We start from the raw sequence: 14,621 nt of genomic DNA on the forward strand, positions 1-14,621 counted from the left end.
ATTCTCACACAGCACCTTCTTGTGTTTCTCTCACTAGTGAGTTTGGTATAGATTTGATGATGGTCATGGTGCGCATATAAAGGAGTCCGTCAACGTTTTCTGCTTAGTTTTCTAACTTTAATATAATATTAATGTGTAATCTAAATATTTTAATATTAATATGTTGTGTGTTTTGTGGGAACATAAATTCTGCCTAATATTTGCTGGTTTGATACAAGTGTAAATTTTGTCCCTGAAACTTTTTTTAACAACGTTTCGAACTACTTAAATCCGAGTTATAAGCTTTTCAGAAACGAGCTGTCGACTGTATATCTATACCAGCCTAACCTAGAAACACAATAAAAAAGAAAGTCTATCGCTATAAGAAAACTCTTTAAGATAGGTTTGTAAGTTCTTTTTGTGTTTAAAATACATATATAGTTTTGCTTCTTAAACAAATGCTTGATTTGAGTCTCACAAGTGGTAAGATGTATTCTTCTAATCAAAATGATGAGGTTCGAATTCTGAAGTATACCGGTTGGTTGATATTAGTTGAAAGGATATATTAGGTCATAGTTAACAAAACAAATCTTTAATTGAAGGTTTAAACATTAAATTGTAGTATTTATAAAACCAAATCCTAATATATCATATAATATATGACTATTGAGCAACAAAACAGCCGCCATAGAAATTTGCGATCGAAAAAGAGCTCTCACGAATTTAGCATCCGGTAAAAATAGTCGCAAAGTTAGTGAAAGAAAACAATTGTCGCAAAACAAACGTGTTAAGTTGTAAATTCAATCGCTAATTTGGAGAAAGATTTTATTATCGTTTAATATATCATTTTAATCAACATCAAATTGAACCTCTAATTTAGTATTTTAAGGCAAATAGTTGCATGTAAAAAAAAAAGGAAAGAAAACTAGGTTTTGAGAAGGTTATCAATTAAGAAGATTATAACTTGAGAAGATTTTATCACTTGTTTATGCTAATATATCTATGTAAACAAAATATAATGTTGTTATATTTAACATGTCTTGAGACTGTTTAGAAAGTGACCACACTTGACAAACTTATTAGTTGGTATACCTTCCTATTTAATGTTAAAAAATGTTAGATTTTATCAAGGCAGCTTCTAAATCTAACAGCCATATATGTCTTTCTTTCTAGATGATATGTTCTGATCTTATTCTTATCATTGGTGATATAAAGCGATGCCTAGAAACAGGACACGTATGTAACATATGCGTAACACGTGTGACGACAACGGTTCAAACCCTTTTCCCTCTAAACCGGCCGAATAATAATAATTTAAAAACCCGGGAACAAAAAACCAGACAACACCGGATTGGTTGAAACTGAAACGTGTCGATATAACTAAACATCATAGTCACGCATGTTCCACAAACAGCAAGAAAGTATCACGTGGGTCCCACAGGCCAGATTTTTAGCCAATTAGATGGCAAGAAGTGTCCTTACAGGGGGCACGTAAGCTACTACTCCTGGATGTTCGTGTCCTATTGGTCTTTTTTGGGTTTCCTGATAAGGCAAGTTGGGGTCGGGTTATCGGGTAAATGGGTCAAGATATGGACACGTGGTCCAATCACTTTTTTGTAGGGTTCCTTTTGGTTTGTTGTGATATTTGTGTGTTGATTCCTGACATTGAGACCCCAGGATTCTACCACGTTTTTTTAAATAATTTTTAATTAACCTTGAGATTATAGCTTGTAAAAATGGTTTTGATCTAATGATATTTAATATTTTGGTAACTTAATAATTAAATGTTATGATATTTTTATAAAAAGATGTTTATATTAAAGTTTAAACTCATTTTAATTTGTGTATAAATATATAATAAAAATATACTAAATAAGGTTAAAATGTACTAGATATATTACGTGTTACATTATTAACGGGTTATCTTATTTTACGTGTTGCACAATGCCCTATTCGGGTAGATGTTCCATATGGGGCTGGATTCTTCACCAAGTGACGTCATAATGTTAGTCGTCTAGTTTCATGTGTCAGTTCGTTTTTTGTTATATCACCAACTCATATGGCTTTAGTTCGTCCATGGTGATCAAGAAACTTATTCCATAGTATTGGGTAATGGGCCAACGGTATCTAACTGTAGATTGTTTTGTGGATGGTGTCATACATTTGTGATGAGTGGTCCATTTCTAAATCCGATTTCTCATATATTTTGGTCTCTTGATGGCTGCCAGCATAATCACAATGTATCCCTTCATGTTACTTCTTTGTATCCTGATTCAGTTAAAAGTAATAAGCTTTCGGAAGGCATCGATCCTGGGTGAATCATATGAAAACTAAAAAATGGCATGCATTTTTGTAGGAAAAGGTGTGCAACATGTTAATTTGCAAGATATAAATGTAGTACGCTTTATTTATAAGCCCAATGTGTAGGCGAAACTAGAGATTAATTCACAATTATGGGAACTCTAGCGGTTATTATTGGGTTTCAGTGCTAATCAGTCAAAATATTTATTATTTAACCCGGTTTAATAATATGTCGAATAATTAATTAATCCAATTAATCAATATATACGGAGCAGAATAAAATGAGTAATCAACATCGAAACTAAACCCGACAGGATCCGGTTACAAAATCATACGAGCACAGTAATATAAACAACCCATCAAATATAATTATTATAAACCAATTATATTTAAGTTTTACCTCGATTAATGAATAACCGGTCAAGACACCGAGAGTTAACGAGCAACGCTAGGTGACAAACGAGACCCGACGGTGGTGGTGCACTAAGCAACGAGGAACTGTAGCGGCGGCGGCAACAAGGAGCAGCGGCGGCGACGGTTGAACACTTGCCGCGACAGCAATGGCGGAGCGACGACGGTGGTTTGGGGTCACGGGACAGCAGTGGCGGCACAGGAGAGTGGCCGGCGGAGGTGGTGTGGAATCTTGGAAGAGATGATTGTTTAAGGTGGCTAAGGTTAGGATTAATGATAGGTTAACTAGTTTATAAATAAACTAGTTAAGCTAATATGACCCACCAAGCCTCTCTCTTGTTTCCAGAAGCTCGTTCCATAATATCTCGTTCATTTATGTTATACCCGGTTAACTAGCTTAAGCGGGTTTCACGCTCAATACCCATGGTGTAACTTTAGCAGGTCAAAACCCGGTCAGCCGCGTTGACTTTACCAAACCGGTCAATAAAAGGGCATGGCGCATAGGATAAGGCTTGGACATTATATTCATAAACAGCACACAATGAGCAGCATGCACAACGGAAAGTGAGAGATCAAAAGGTTAGAATCCTTAATTACTACTAAGAAACATTGTCACTTTTGAACAAAAACATGGTAAATAGCTAATTGTAATTTATATATACAGTTAGCAAAGATTTTTTGCATATAGGGTTTATACAATGCATATATCTTTTAACACATTTCTTAATACTATGTTATAACGTTTGTACATTTCTTTCCATGTTTTCTACAAATTTAAAGAAGTCAATAAATGGGTTCCTTACTCCAACATGGCACCAATTACCATGTAGTTTATATAAAAACCACAAAATGCTTCTCTTCTATTCTCCTTATGTTAACGGCCCGGGTAAGTCAATCGTGTTTGGCCGGTTTTGGATTTGAGCATTCAATTGTCCAAAATACGACTCATATTTATTCATGTTATATCATCGGCCTGTTGAAAAACTACAATTTTTTTTGTTTAACGTTTCGATCTAGGTTTTGAAGTTATCACGCTTTCACTTTTTTGCGTGTCAACAAAATTATTTTGTTGAACGCGTGGATCAACGTTTACACGTTTATTATTTTTTTTTGCCCGTTTATTGACCCCGTTGCAGCGCACAAATCCTAGTTGACTTAGTTATTTGTTTCTATGTTATGTTTCGATCTATTTTTTGTGTGTTAACATGTGGAAACAGGCGTGTGTGGTTCAACGTTTTTACATGTACTTTTCTTTTTTATTAATGGTTCACGAACGTTAGTTGCCGATGGAGAGGGGATAGTGATCGAAGACGGTGGTGGTGACTTTGTATTTTCGAGTTCAGTGGATGTGTAATTTATATCTCATAAGTAGTCTTTTGTATCGAATCATAGTTATTAAACATATATTTGAAAATAGCAAAATGTTCATAAATCTATTATAACTTTATATTCCATATAACATCGTACGGTTTATAAATGCGATCTAACCAACAATAATTCTTATAAACTATATACAATGATTGAATCAAATGAACGTTTTTACACCTTGCCATAATACTCGTTTTGTACTGTATGATGATGGATCACTTTAAATGTGTGTCTACCAATATATAAAGAGTTGTTGTCTATGGAACTATAGGATGTTGACACGCAAAAATATGAGCAACAAAGGTGTCAGTTGTACCCTTTAATTTGTCCTAGATGTAGACCCGATTGGAAATTGAAGGACCTTGTGTTTGTGGGTTGCTCCTCAACAAAGAAAATATGTTTAGCGCGCACTAGAAGAATTTTAGCATCTGCCCAAGATCTCTGTAGCGACGACAAGGGTTATCGGCATTAACAAGCATGTAGATCTGTTTTTAAATTTTTTTACCAAGCAAATTTATAGCCATGATATGTCCTCGCCATAGAGTTTAGCAGGGTTTTGGAAAATCTAAGCGCCAAAATTAATGAAACATTTAGTGGGTATAGGTAAATATCAACTTGTTTTTATGTTTTATATTCGTACAAATATAGAGATATTAAAGTCATTTTTATTTTCTTTTCTTTTTTTTCAAAATTTCACTTCTAGGTACTATAACGGTTATATATATTTCATTTTCATCTTTCATTTTTTGTACTCGGGTAAGTGTTAAGTAAAACGACGTCATGTACTTCTCTATACCGAAGAAAACTCGTCACTACTTGGTCAACTAGAGTCAATCCTAATACAACCACATCGCAACCTCCACATATATCCCAAATCAATCTTATTGGACCTACGTGGATTTAATCACGAGTATTAATTTTATGTTTATTTTAATGCTTGGTGTTTGTTCCTGTTTTCAATAAGTCCTAGTCTTTAGGTTTTTTAAACGTTATGGATTAGTGGGCAGCTGGGTCAAAGGAGTTTGTTGAGTCTTCCTAGTTTATCGTTGGTTTCTTGTTTTTTTTTTTTTTTTGCTTTAATTTGTTTCTGAACGTTGTAATGGTTTGGCTATTTAAAGCCTTTGTAGTTTGCTTAATGAAGTATCAAATTCAGTTTATTATTGTGTTACTTTTACACACTTGACACTTCAAGTGGTATCAGAGCATAATTGTGAGATCCATTAGAGAGCTGAGTAAGATCAGTGTGAGTATTTGAGAAACAAGAGCAAGCTGCTGCACGAGAACAATGACTGAAGAGTCAAGTCATTCCAGGCAACCCATGTACCAAAGTTTGATGGGGATTATTATCATTGGCACATGATCATGAATAATCTCATTCAATCAAAAGAATGTTGGAGTGTGGTAGAGAATGGGTACGCAGAGATCAAGCCAGGAGAACAAGCAACAACAACACAAAGGAAGAACTATGATGAAAATAAGTTGAAGGATTTAAAGGTACTAAATTACATTTTTCAATCGATTGATAAATTGATACTGAAGACCATTACTTAGAAGGAGACGTCCAAACAAGTTTGGGATGCAATGAAGATCAAGTATCAAGGGAGTGCTCGGGTTAAACGAGCACAATTGTAGAGGTTGAGAAGAGTTTTTGAAACTCTTGAAATGAAGACCAGAGAAAGTGTGAATGACTATCTTGGAAGAGTGATGGTCACTGCAAATGAAATGAGGACATGCGGAGATGACATGACTGATGTGAAGATAGTTGAAAAGGTATTGAGAACACTTACTGAAAATTTCAATTTTGTTGTGTGTACCATTAAAAAGTCAAAAGATCTGGACGAGATGACAGTGGATGAGTTGCAAAGCTCTCTTCTTGTTCATGAACAAAAGCTTTTAAAGAAGCCAACTGAAGAACAAATGCTCAAAGTAGAACAAGAAACTTCATATGGTCGTGGAAGAGGAAGCGGGCGATCAAACTATACCAGAGGAAGAGGATGAAGTTTTCTGGATAAAACTTCTGTAGAATGTTATAAATGTCACAAGTTGGGTCATTTCCAATATAAATGTCCCTTAGAAGAGAAGACGGTGAATTATGTAGAATATGATGAGAATGAAGAATTGGTGCTAATGGCAACTGTAGATGGAGAGAAATACAAGCAGGAAGAGGAAGTTATAATGACCAACCCTGAGGTTTTAAATAAAGGCAAGGAAAACATTTGGTTTTTGGATTTAGCCTACTCAAACCATATGATAGGAAACAAGGCTTGGTTTACAAGGCTTGATATGAGTTTCACACACTCAGTCAAGCTAGGAAATGATAAAAGACTGGAGGTAAAGGGAATTGGAGATGTAAAGTTGATTGTAAATGGTACAACTCAGGTCCTTACCAAGGTGTATTATGCACCAGACTTGACTTCAAATCTCATCAGTGTTGGACAAATTCAAGACAAAGGGGTTATATTCATTTTTAGAGAAGGGGTTGGTAAGGTGTATCATCCGGTGAAGGGTCTGATCTTGGCTTCTAAGATGAACAGAAATCGCATGTTTCCTATATTTGCTGCACAAGAAGAGTCTGCCAAATGCATGCACGTCACTGTAGTAGAAGATTTGTGGCACAGAAGATTTGCACATGTTAATCATAAAGCTCTTAGAACCATGCAGTTTAATGGTATGGTTGAAGGGTTACCTAAGGTGGCTCAGAAGACACAAGTGTGTGAAGCATGTGCAATTGGGAAACAGAATCGTGTAGAGATACATAAGAAGAGCAAGTGACATGCCTATGAAAGATTGCAGTTGGTATACGTAGATGTATGTGGACCAATTAAACCTATGTCTCAAGGAAATAAAAGGTATGTTCTGGTATTCATAGATGATTATACTAGAAAAACCTGGGTTTATATGTTGGCCACTAAAGGGGAAGCATTTGAAACTTTTAAAAGATTTAAGGTGTTAGTTGAAAAAGAAATTGGTTTTAATTTAAAATGTTTGAGAAGTGATAGAGGAGGTGAGTTCACCTCTCAAGATTTTAAAGATTTTTTGTGAAAATGTGGGAATTAAAAGACAACTAACTGCTACGTATACACCCTAACAGAATGGGGTGGCAGAAAGGAGAAATAAAACAATCATGAATATGGTAAGGGTGTCTTTTGAAAGAAAAAGATTTGCCCAAGTTGTTATGGGCAGAGGCAGTGGCTTGGGCATGTCATGTTTTAAACAGAACAATTAGTAGAAGTTTGGATAAAAAGATACCTGAGGAGCTGTGGACAGGTATTAAGCCAAGTGTGGGTCATTTTGGAGTTTTTGGTTGTATTGGTTATGCACAAGTGCCGAAACAGTTGAGAACTAAGCTGGATGACAAAAGTCACAAGTGTATATTTCTTGGTGTTAGCATAGAGTCAAAGGCTTATAGACTCTATGATCCTATTACCAAGAAATTTGTGATAAGTAGAGATGTTACTTTTGATGAAGAGGGTAAATGGGACTGGAATACAGCAAAATGTGAGGTGCAAGATTTGGTTATTGAAGAAGAAGGTATAGTTGATAGCATACATGAGCCTGCAAATCATCCAGCTGAAGATGTACAAGAGTCGATTCAACCTCAAAATACTGCAGAGGAGGCAGTACAAGAGAATGCAGATGAAGAGGTAGAAAATTATGATGATTCTGCTCCCATACAGACCAGTAATCAAGCATCTAGCAGGATAAGAAAAACACCGGTCTGGATGAAGGATTACTATACTAGCTATGTTGAAGAAGATGTGATGGCATTGCACACCTCTTTAGAAGATCCTGTAAGTTATGAAGAAGCTGTGAAAGAAAAGAAATGGTTGTTAGCTATGAGAGCTGAAATTGAAGCAATAGAAAGTAACCAGACTTGGGAATTGGTTAATGTTGTATCAGGTGTGAAGCCTATTGGAGTAAAGTGGGTGTACAAGACTAAGTTGAATAAAAAAGGAGAAGTAGAAAAGTATAAAGCAAGGTTAGTTGTGAAAGGGTATGCTTAAAGGCAGGGAGTGGATTATAATGAAGTCTTTGCACCAGTAGCTAGATGTGATACAATTAGGATGTTTCGTGTAGTTGCAGCTAAGAGAGACTGGGTAGTGTATCAGTTGGATGTGAAAATTGCCTTTTTGCATGGTGAATTAAAAGAAATAGTTTATGTTGAGCAACCAGAAGGATTTGTCAAGAAAGGGGATGTCACACCCCTACTTAGGGCCTGGGTGCGACACTCGTTAGTTGGTATATGTTTTGAAAATATATCAGAGTTGCAGGTTTGTTTTAGCGGAAGTCTTTAAGAATATAATATTTAATTATTAAATGTTGAATATTATATAAATTATCAGCGAAAGTATTTTCAGATAAAATATTATTATATTGAAAACTCGGATGTTGAATACCCGTTTTATATTTCAACTATCTGTCTTTTGAAAATATAATTCTTTAAATAATATTTTGAATAAAATATCTGAGCCATCAGATCACCTCTGATGACTAAGTCTCCAATCTTCTATCAGTCTTGCCTCTCAGTTCTATTCTTTACAGTTTCCCTGAAATGTGGGGGAAAAATACATCAACACACAACCGGTGAATGACGCTGACTCAATAATACCATTGCATAACAATAATAATACCTTTGTGACAATACTCATTAGGCACCCAACTCAATTGGGTTAAAATTACCCTAAGTACATATACAATTAATCATATACACAATATCATTTCTCTGATCAGTCCCGTAGACTACCAGAAGCATGTTTGATGATATGCATGGCCTCGGGGAAATCCGAGTCACCATGTATGTATGGATCCAGACACATATATACTCTTAATTTGAGTATGCCCGTTTCTCATTACTGTAACACAAAGTTTTAAGGATTCGTAAATCCCATGCAAACATTTCAGACTCTAAAAGAGTTGTAAAAGTTTAGGGCGTATTCACCTTTTATGATTGTAATCAGTTTCTGACACTGACTCATGTATTTTGATCAGTTTCTGCTACTGACCCCTGTTTCTGTTTTCAGCTTTCAGATTGATTGATTGACTGTTATCTCAAACCTATAATATGAGAATACCATTTGTATAAATGTCTAGATCAACGATCTAGCTCTAGACCCCGTAGTCTGTTTTGTATAGCTGTAACCTTGACAAATTATTTGTTTGAATAAAATATTTGGACCTTTAGTCCTTTTGTTTAATAATTATATGTCAGGTTTCTTCTTCAGGAAGAAACATCTATACTGTTAGGGCTCGGATTTTCAGTATCCTAAGCAAAGGATATGTTCATGATAACTTCAGGATACAGTATCCTCCCAAGCAACAGGTATCTTTAATATATCGTTATACTAACAGTTCAACCGCCTTTCTTTGGTGTTTACCAGGTCATACAACTTCACCTGATCTCCTAAAGATTCAGACCACTAAGCAACTGTTATACATGAGACTTTTTGGTATCTTGAAATGCGGTATATTCAGGATAACTTCAGGATGCAGTATCCTCCAAACGACAAGAAACGGTCAACAATTAATAAAGCATTAAAGATTGTAGACGTTGGAGGGAGTTACAACTCGTTTATAACAATGATATGCAAGCCATAACCGCTCCAAGATCATAATCAGGACAATTGATGCTCTTTATTGCTAGTCATTATCTAGTGATCCTTCTTGTAACTATAAATAGGAGCTGTTTAGATCATATAGGACACACAACTTACACTCTAGCTATAGCATTACTCTGTAAACACGATCTAGAGAAGAAAGCTCCAAACATTTGTAACCTTTTTCGATAATTAATAAACTGGTGGTGATAGTTTTCACCGCCCGGGGTTTTTTTCTTGTTATCATCAGGATAACGGGTTTTTTGCTCGCAACAAATCCTTGTGTCATTGCATTTACGTTCATTTCTATCAAGCACCTAAACCTCACTTACTAATTTGGTTACGAAATTACACTTGTTGATTTTTACCCAAAACATATACTTATAGGGAATGCTTCCCTTTTCTTCCATCTTTCCATGTCGGATGGAATTTTATTATTTCCTTAACATAAGAATACTTAATTTTTCTAATTTCATTTTTCCATGACTTATCTTGAGGATATTTTTAATTCTTCAACTTTCAAAGTTGACAACTTTAGTCCAAAATAAATATTGGTTTTTCCTAGATGTTAAAGGGGACGAAGGTAAGGTGTATAAACTAAAGAAAGCACTATATGGTTTGAAATAGGCTCCTAGAGCTTAGTATCACAGAATTGAAGCTTATTTCAAAAGAGAAGGGTTTAAAAAAAGTAGTCAGATTATACACTGTTCTTTAAGAAGGTAATAAATAAATTTTTGATGGTGAGCCTGTATGTAGACGATCTGATTTATGCAGGAAGTGATAAAGTGATTTGTGATGAGTTTAAAGAATCAAAGAAGAAGGAGTTCGACATGACAGATCTTGGATAGATGAGGTATTTCTTAGCTGTTGAAGTAAATCAAACTAAAGAGTTAATGGAAATTAATCAAAAACAGTATGGAAAAGAAGTGGTGAAAAGATTTGGAATGGAGGAAGCAAATGCTGTTCATATACCTATGGTTCCAGGAGCTGTACTAACTAAGCTTGGACCAAGGGAGGATGTTGATGAAGCCTTGTATAAAAGTCTGGTTGGTAGTCTTATGTACCTGACTGTTACCCGGCCAGATATTATGTATGTTGAGTTTTATTTCAAGGTTTATGTCAAAGCCAAAGGAAGACCACCTTCTTGCAGCCAAAAGAATTCTGAGGTATGTTAGAGGTACTCTAAATTATGGGCTGAGGTATATTAAAAGAAAGAAAGAAGGTTTGGTTGTGTACACTGACAGTAACTATGCTAGAGATTTTGAAGAACAGAAGAAGTACTTCAGGATATGTATGCTTGTTAAGTGGTGCAGTAGTGTGTTGGTGCTCAGGAAAACAAGAGATAGTGACTTTGTCAACAACTGAGGCAGAGTATGTAGCTGCTGGTTTATGTGCTTGTCTTTGTGTTTGGATGAGCGGCTTACTTGAAGAAATGGAAGAGGAGACAGGGATTGTGACAATCTATTGTGACAATACATCCACAATAACATTGTCAAAGAACCCAGTAATGCATAGAAGGACCAAGCACATAGATATTCATTATCATTATTTGAGAGAGTTGGTTGATAAGGGAATAGTTAAGTTGGAATTTTGTGGCACTAAGCAGCAAGTAGCAGATGGTATGACTAAGGCGGTTAAGGAAGATCGATGTGATCTTGTTGATCCCAGCCATGACTGTTTGGTAATTACTTTATGTATAGCTAACTATTTTGTGCGCAGGATACTCGTTGATGGAGGATGCTCTGTGAACATTATCCAGATGGATGCATTATGGATATCCCGGAAATGGAGATTATCCCAAAGTCCTCAGTTCTTGTGGGATTCAGTGGCAAAACCAAAAACACATCGGAAGAAATTAAACATCTAATATATATTGAGGGAACTAACTCCCTACAAAAGTTTTGTGTTATTGACTCTTTATCTTGTTGTAATGTGATATTTGGCAGGCCATGAATCCACAGCATGAAGGCAGTACCATCAACCTATCATCAATGCGTGAAACTACCAAGTCCGTGGGGAGTTATCAAGATTGAAAGCGATCAGCAAGACACAAAAGAATGTTATGCATCATCAATGAAGTGGACTACAAAGCCCAATCAAGCATAGCAATTACAGAACAACCAGGGAAGGTCCTGCAGGCTAGAGACCAAGAAGTGAAGGAAGTATCCTTGGATTCTCAGGATGCCAAGATCAAAGTATTGTTAAGATCAGGTATGCCTGAGGATATCGAACAAGGATTGGTATCCTTCTTAAAGGAAAGATCCTCTATCTTCGCCTGGAAACATGAAGATATGACAGGTATCTCTAAGTCCATAATTACTCATAAACTTGGTACAGATAAATCTTTCAGGCCGGTACATCAAAAGCGATGGAAGTTTGCTCCTAAGAGAAACGTTATCATACAAGAAGAAGTGCAGAAGCTGCTCAAGACTAAAATGATAAGAGAAGTCCACTACCCTAGATGGTTAGCCAATCTAGTAGTAGTCCAAAAGAAGAATGGAAAGTGGAGAATATGTGTGGACTTCACAGACCTGAATAAGGCTTGTCCAAAAGACTTATTTCCACTCCCACACATTGATTCAATGGTGGATGCAACTGCTGGTCATGAACTGCTAACCTTCATGGATGCATCCTTAGAATTTCAACAAATTCAAATGGAGCCTTCAGATCAAGAAGACACAGCTTTCATGACCCCCACATGTATATACTGTTATACTGCAATGCCTTTTGGATTAACAAATGCAGGTGCAACATACCAAAGGCTGGTCAACATGATGTTCAAAGACCAACTGGGGGACACGATGGAAGTCTACATCAATGACATGATGGTAAAGTGAAGGAGGGCTGAGGATCATCTCAAAGACTTGGCAACAGCATTTGACATCCTGGATGAATACAACATGAAGTTGAATCCAGCCAAGTGTCATTTTGGGGTTAAAGTAGGAAAATTCCTTGAATACATGGTCACCAAAAGAGGAATAAAATCATGCCCTGAGCAAATCAAGGCCATCCTGGATATCAAATCACCAAGGAACGTCAAAGATGTCCAAAGATTGAAGGGAAGAATTGCTGCTCTCAACAGATTCATCTCAAGATCTTCAGAGAAGTGTAAAGACTTCTATGATATCCTGAGGAAGAATCAAAAATTCGAATGGGGAGAGAAGCAAGAAAGAGCTCTGATCTCCTTGAAGGAATACTTATCCTCAGTGCCACTCCTGATGAAGCCAGTTGATGGTGAACCATTATCCTGGTACTTAGCCGTTTCTGGGAGTGCAATAAGTGTTGTCTTGGTCAAAGATCATGAAGGTCAACAACATCCAATATATTATGTAAGTAAAAGCCTACTAGATGCTGAATCCAGGTATTCTTATCTTGAAAAGTTAATTTTAGCACTTATAATGGCTTCTACTAAATTAAGACATTATTTTGAAACTCATGTTATCCATGTAAAAACTAACACATCCTATAAAGGCTGTTTTGAGAAAACCAGAAATGTCAGGAAGGATGGTAAAGTGGGCTGTGAAACTTAGTGCATACGATATACTATATGAACCAAGGACAGCCATCAAATCACAGGCACTTAGCCAGGATATACTCGAAGAAGTGGAAAAAGAAGTTTACCAATTGGAGATCAAGGAAAGTTGGACCTTGCATACAGATGGTGCCTCCAACATAAGAGGAACAGGTCTTGGTATCCTGCTAAAATCGCCACAGGGGGACATTATACCTCTATCCATATCCTGTGAATTTCAGGCTACTAATAATGAGGCTGAATATGAAGCCTTAATAGATGGTTTGCAATTAGCTAAGGATATGAAGGTCAGGTATCTTCAAGTTTATGTTGATTCTTTGTTACTAGCTAACCATTTTAATGGCTCTTATGTAGTGAATGCAGAAACTTAGCAAAATATTTAGAAATAGTTAAGAAATTAGCTATGTGTTTCGAAACATTTGATATATTACAGGTACCAAAGGAAGAGAACACTGAAGCAGATGCCTTAGCAAATTTAGCATAAGCTCTCAAGATACCAGACGATATCAAGATACCCATCGTTAATATCTTGACTCCAGCAACAAAGGAGAACCATGAAGTCATGGAGACTTCGTTACTTGAAGACAATCCAATATCCTGGACCCGTCCCATAATACGGTATCTTCAGGATAACATGATCCCAGAAGGAGAAAATCCTAGAGCATTCCGAATGAAGGTAACCTAGTATATTATTCTAAATGATGTGTTGTATTGAAAATCACTTGCAGGTCCATACTTGAGGTGTTTGGAATATCAAAAAGCACAAGAAGTTCTCAAGAATATACATGAAGGTGATTGTGGAAACCACACTGGGGGCAGAGCCTTAGTATCCAAGATACTGAGGACAGGTTACTTCTGGCCAACAATGAAGAAGGACGCAATGAACCTCTCTAAAAATTGTGATGCTTGTCAAAGACACATCAACATCTTACATCAACCAGCTGAACCATTATATCCTATCATATCCCTGTGGCCGTTTATGAAATGGGGGATGGATATTGTGGGAAAACTGCCCAAGGCTCCTGGTGGAAAAGTCTTTATGCTTGCCATGATAGATTACTTCTCCAAGTGGATCGAAGCAGAGGCATTTGTCCAAGTTAAAGAAAAGGATGTGATCTCATTCATCAAACGTAATATCCTGACAAGGTTGGTATCCCGACAGAGATTGTTTGTGACAATGGATCACAGTTCATCGGTAGTAGAACAACCAGCTTTTGTGAAAGTTGGGGAATCAAGATGGTGACTTCGACTCCAGTACATCCTCAAGCTAATGGTCAAGCAGAATCTAGTAACAAGATCATCATCATCATCAATTTGAAGAAGAAATTGGGATCCAAGAAGGGAAAATAGGCTGAAGAACTACCATTTGTTCTTTGGGCTGATAGGACCACTTCAAAAAATGCAACAGGACAAACACCTTTCTCTTTGGTGTTTGG

General features: G+C 36.4%; 1 protein-coding gene across 1 annotated transcript; it reads left to right on the forward strand.

Annotated features, from left to right (window-relative positions):
• The first annotated feature begins 5,721 nt into the window (after positions 1-5,721).
• Positions 5,722-6,057, forward strand: LOC143635640 (uncharacterized). The gene has a single exon (XM_077103418.1). The coding sequence runs from the start codon at positions 5,722-5,724 to the stop codon at positions 6,055-6,057; it is 336 nt and encodes a 111-aa protein (XP_076959533.1).
• Positions 6,058-14,621: the final 8,564 nt, after the last annotated feature.

This window comes from Bidens hawaiensis, unplaced genomic scaffold (genome assembly GCF_021521415.1).
Source record: "Bidens hawaiensis isolate Kalapana, Puna unplaced genomic scaffold, B.hawaiensis_p1.1 tig00007641_1, whole genome shotgun sequence".
Classification (NCBI taxonomy): domain Eukaryota; kingdom Viridiplantae; phylum Streptophyta; class Magnoliopsida; order Asterales; family Asteraceae; genus Bidens; species Bidens hawaiensis.